Raw genomic sequence first — 6,045 nt, 5'->3', positions numbered from 1 at the left:
GACGAGCACAACATTCGTATCTAAACCCGTCCCACTCGCACGCCATCCTGTTCTTTTCCGTCCTGTTGTAATGGTCGCAGCCCTTGACCGCCCAGCTGTTCGGCTGACAACCCGTCCACCAACAGTTTTCGTCCGGATGGGCGTCCGGAACGGCGTAGGTGTCCGGAACGACGTGGGTGTCCGGAACGGCGTGGGTGTTGGGAACAGCGGTTTCCAGACGAGCACAGCATTCGTATCTAAACCCGTCCCACTCGCACGCCATTCTGTTCTTTTCCGTCCTGTTGTAACTGTCGCAGCCTTTGACCGCCCAACTGTTCGGTTGACATCCCGTCCACCAACAATCATTGGCAGAAGGCACGACGCGGTGATCCGGTGTGCAGCAGTAATACTCCGAACCGCCGACGCATTCTTTGACGTTTAGCTGCGTTCGATTGTACTGAGCGCATCCGACAACGGCCCACGTTCTCGGCTGGCACCCGGTCCACCAACATTCGTCTCCATCTGTAGCACATTGAAAACGAAAATGTCGTTTTATCCAAAAAGTTTACAACAACTAACAATCTCGTAAAAACTTTGGAAACATTTTTTACACTGCTTTTATATATTAGTATCACTTTTATCCGCAAAAATGTTAAAGGCTGTTGGTAATTCTGCTCGCTTAGGTTTATCTTAATGTATTCTTAATGGTTTGAAAAATATTTACAAGCCTATCTCAAAATATTGTTAAACTTTGATCTATTTGACGTATTCGTATTGTACATTAAACACCTATTTATGGCTATTCGTTTATATGATAATTAGTTTTCCCATGCGTTCAACTGCCAACTATATTACAAAACATGTTATGTATAGATAAATATATAGTAAATAGAGTTTATCGCAAGGCGTAGACAACAAACAAACGAATATAAATCTATAGAAAAATATATGTAATAATTTGAATAATATTTCTTTCAAGGATTATGGTAGAATACGAAAAGATAAAAACAAAATATTTTCGAAATAATATCTACCAATACTTGCATGCTTTTATTTTATACTGATGAATTACTAAACATAATAATAATTGTAATAAATATTAAACATTATGCATGGTATCATTAATATTCCATTGTTATTTGTTGCATATGCTATAATAGTCTATGTTCTATTGGGTCTAGTAGCTTACAGAGTCACTCAAATTTCAAGTTAATAGGTAAGTTATAGTCAGAAGCGGTTTTAACAATTTGTCACCCAATGTAAAATGAAATTTGTCACAACATTAATTATCAGTCTTTTATTTTGATTGTTGTTTGTATTGAGATCTACTTTTATCTGTTCATATTTAAAGTGTTTTATAAAATAAAAAAAATATTAAATTATATTTTATAGTTTAAAATATATGCTCACCAAAAACGTGTAAGCATACTCTAAATGATTCGCGTATACGTTTATACTTCTCGGTAGACGGACAATACGATAATAAACAGATTAACTTGTTATGATACCATTATTCTATAAATAATTAGATAGATAATAATATAATATAACCGTCGTCATCACAGACGACTTCCCGAGAAAGAATAAATATTAAGTACTTTGCTAAAAATAAACAAATACAAATTACACCATTCAAAATTTTGAAATATTAAGTCGAAAAAATGATGTAATTTTATTACATAAAAACAAACTAAATATTCAACACAATTTTGCCGCTCTATGCGGTCGCATAGTTCGCAGTGCCTTAAATCTACTACTGGGTTCCTATTTGCTACAATACATAATAATTAATAATTATACAACCAATCAATTGTATCAATTGTTTTAATCACTTGTGTATAGTATACGTAAAAATAAATATGATATTGTGTTTGCATGTTAACGATATTTTATTTTATATGTTATATTTTAATAATATATTATAAAATATTATTTTATACTCACTCGTAGCGACTGCGGCTTGTGTTTGTAACACGATAACATATAGTAAAACGAAACATTGGCAATATTTTCGCGACGCGTGGACCATGATAATTTATTAATGATAATAAGTATTAATCGCGTTATTATTTTAAATCAATATCTTTATCGTTTCTTCAAACCTATCTATAAAGTGTGCGGTTAAACATCTATCAGTGCACTATGGACAATACGACCTAGGGCGCGTCAACGAATCTCCATGGAACAACTTAATGCATCGAGCTACATTATATCAGCTGGACGTTTTGCAAAATGAAAAACACGTCTATCGCCTATCATGACAATATTCTAATAATGCTGAGTTATAGGTAGGTGTAGTAGGTACTGGATGCTATATAAGTAGGAATCCGGTTATGGACACCGGGTGCGTTGTCATCATTGGCGTTGTAACACGAATGGGAAATATAATAAATTATCATAACATTAAATTTTAATACAGAGATAGCCAGGTAGGTAAAATTATATTATTGTAATATCAATCTTTTTACGGTTGTTTAAACATCGAAAGTCGAAACCACTACATCAAGAGAACGTCATGCCGAAGTTCGTATCACATGCTAAAGGACCTACGACTTAAATGATAAGTATAATACATAGAGAAAAAGCCATGATCGAAAAACTCAAAAATCAATATTGATTATTGTATACTTAACGTCATATTATGACATAAACATTATTGCATACAAATTCTAAAATAACTATACATTAATCCTTTAAGGATTAGGAGTTTGGATATATTAAATTAACGAAAATTACATTTTGAGGCATTTTATAAATGGATTTTTTTTTCTAAAGTCACATCAGTAAAATACTAGTTACCCCCCTTGTAAGCCTATTATAGATGAACATAGAGGGATATGGAAAAGGGCACTTAAGCAGTTAGAAATGTTATTAAACGCTTACGATTCAAATATACTCTATCTAAACGATTTCAGCCTTTTCAAATTTTTCTTGAGTTACAGATTTAAAGCAATCACGCCAGTTTAAAGATGATGTAAAAAAAATAGAAACTAAGATTATTAAAAATTAAAACAACAATTATAATTATATTATTATACAATGAGAGATTGTGAGGTAAAATTAAATGAATCTAAAACAAAAACTCCACAGGACAAAAAGCTATACAGATAAAAATGACACCGATTTATTTTTGTGCTAAAACAATTTTGTAAATAATAATTTATTTTAAAATTTATGGTCATTATTTAATACGATTTATAAAAATATAATAATTAATAAAACAAACAATTTAAAAAGTTTATATAATAACAATTAAAATGATTGTATTATGTTAACAATAGCTGTCAAATTTTTATTAATTTTGTCAGTTGTTTTAAACTATTATTATATATTTTATATAATTTTTCCTCGTGTTTTTATAAATTTATTTTGAATTTTATCGATTAGATATTGGGTTAATTTTGTTTCGTTAGAAGACAACTTTAATCTCATTTTATTTTTTTTAACTAGTATCTAAATAGAAGGGTATCTGATTGTTATTTACAAATTTCAAAAAATGATGGTTGTACCTTTTTGTTTGGTTATTGAGTCGATAGAAATTCTGTTTGTGGTGGATAATAGTGATCAAAAAAAGTTAAAAAATGGGACACATGCGATATTCTATATAACTTTTTTGATGTTTTTTTTTTATTCATAACTTTTCTATCGGTGATTTTTAAATTCGTGGTTTTTGTTAGTATCTTTTTCAATCAAATATGTAATAACATATTATGTGATCAGTAGGTGTATTAAACGCGCATTCATATAATCTAAAATATAATGCTTATGCTTGTGTTATTGATATATTTCGGATTTATATTCTCTTAAAATCTTCTAAATATGTTTTTATATAATTCTAAATAGGTATTAAATCCGCTTAATATTATTTTAAATTATCAGACATATGATGTTTTATGTCCTTGGGCGTACACTATAATATATTATGATCATTGACTCATTGATATGCATATGCGACGCACGTAAACAAAATTATCATTCCGTCAATATTGAACACTATTAATAATTATAGTCTAGTCAAATAATTATTCATAAAAACCCAATTGGTAATGGTTTTATGCACATGTAATAATTATAAAAATGATAAACTCTGCTGTAAACACAATTTTTGTACAAGGTAAGCGGCACAATTTTAAACTTATGCAATTATCTACTACTTTTTGCTTATTGAAAAGAAGTAAAATAAATGTTCTCGCCATTATTAAATATAAAAACATGTTCTGAAACAAATAATACTACTCTTCTGCTGGCGTTGTTGGTTTATAGTGTTTATACCTACTAGTCAATCAACCATTAAATTAAAGGTACGGCCTCACTGAACGCGATTTGCAATTTTACGATTTTATCAAAACTATAGAATAAATATAACATGGCCGCATTGTAACTTGTGAGCGTTATGCATTTTATGATAAATCGCTTTTAACGCAAATAAATCAACATAGTTCGTTTTCTTGCGATTAATAGTTCTTAGAAAGCCCCTCATATGGGTTGATCCAGAAAAATTAGCTGCAGCAGTTTTTTTAAAAGAACCAATTTGGAACCCTCACCTTGCTGGTCATAAAAATTGGACTATTATTATTTAACAGTGGTGGTCTGATTAAAGTAAAGAGATAACTATAGTTAGTAAGTAGTAAGTACTAAATACAATAATAATATTAGATACAATCGAATCAATCATCGACTCTTGATAATTCAAATTTGGCGAGACTTTTAAAAAATTTCGAATTATCGATATGACGTCAAAGAGCATTCCCCATAATATAGTAATGTATTCATCCACATTGACATGATTAGTTAAGAAATAAAATGCTTACGATTAAGATCTTACAATAATAATTCTTTAGTTATTGAAAATAATAAGCGAATTTCTACACGATAGTATTGTAAATTATTAACGAAAAGATTATAAAAAATACATATTTTGATGAATATGCTTCGAATCACCGAACATTGAAAGGATGAAACTTCGATTTGTCAGATGTTAGTGGCCATTTTTTCCAAAATTTAATTTCGAATTATTGAATGTACTTAAATGGATGATTTTTATTCGAATTACCGCGAGATTTTCACGAGAATATAAGCATTTACTTTGAATTATCGAGAATCGACTGTAATTAGGATAATTAGATAATATTATAATTTATAAGCAATATTGTTAAGTATTGGTACATTGGTTATAACTTATAATATATTATTCTAATATTTAATGATAATTGAACATAATATAAAATATAGATCCATATGCATTATGCATTGATTACAAATCATAATGATTCAAAATTAATTATTAATCAATATAAGGTATACTTAAAGTATGTATAAACTCGCTAGAATTTATAAATTATACTATAACCAAATAATTAATTGGTATACTAAAGTATTAATAACTACTAAAGAGTAAATATTAGATTCATAAGATATTATAGATGGGAAAATTACAATTTAATCAAATACACACGTCACACTTGTACATATTATATAATATATAGTAATATATTAAAATAAACTTACCAATTGTTACTTTATATACAAATGTATTTTTAACAATTAAGTCAAGTTTATACAAGCAGCCACTTATAGTGCACAAAATTGCAAAACATAAATAACCCAGCCCTTGCGTTTAAATGAAAATGATAATTATTCTTGTATGTTTTTGATTTTAAAATAGTACCTACCTAATACCTAATGGCTAATACTAATTGATTGAAATTTAAAATTGACGAACAACTACTAACTAGTTGTACTAGTTACAGTAGAGGTGGTCAGAAGTGACAAAATATTGTCACGATGACTTGGGTGACAGCGACTTTTGATGGTGTCTGATTATTTAAATTATGTAAATGTTAGTGATAGCATAGATTAAATATACTAAAAAATATATACTAGTATATTTAATCTGTGGTGATAGTGACCATGAATATATTATAAGAATAGTGACAAATAGTGATTACTAACTAGAGTAGATCGGGTGACAGAGTGATCAGAGCGGCGATCATTATATACTTTTTATTATAGTGTCACCGTGTGTGTGTGTGTGTGTGTGTGTGTGTGTGTGTGTGTGTGTGTGTG

The 6,045-nt window shown here is 29.4% G+C and overlaps 1 protein-coding gene across 2 annotated transcripts in view; it reads right to left on the bottom strand.

Annotated features, from left to right (window-relative positions):
• Nucleotides 1-2,261, bottom strand: part of LOC112604226 — a 2,722-nt gene extending 461 nt beyond the window's left edge. Inside the window, exons 1-2 of one of the 2 annotated variants that reach the window (XM_025353164.1) lie at nt 1,924-2,261; nt 21-501 (exon numbers count right to left, since the gene is read on the bottom strand). In XM_025353164.1, the coding sequence (XP_025208949.1) occupies nt 21-501; nt 1,924-2,008 (566 nt within the window). In that variant the 5' untranslated portion in view covers nt 2,009-2,261. The remainder of the gene's footprint in view (nt 1-20; nt 502-1,923) is intronic. The other variant, XM_025353165.1, reaches the window with a different exon arrangement.
• Between the last annotated feature and the right edge of the window lie 3,784 nt (nt 2,262-6,045).

Source organism: Melanaphis sacchari, unplaced genomic scaffold, assembly GCF_002803265.2.
Source record: "Melanaphis sacchari strain LSU unplaced genomic scaffold, SCAv2.0 Contig11_pilon_pilon, whole genome shotgun sequence".
NCBI classification, from domain to species: Eukaryota; Metazoa; Arthropoda; class Insecta; order Hemiptera; family Aphididae; genus Melanaphis; species Melanaphis sacchari.
Note: the sequence above shows the minus strand (reverse complement) of the source record. Positions and strands in the feature narration are given on the sequence as shown.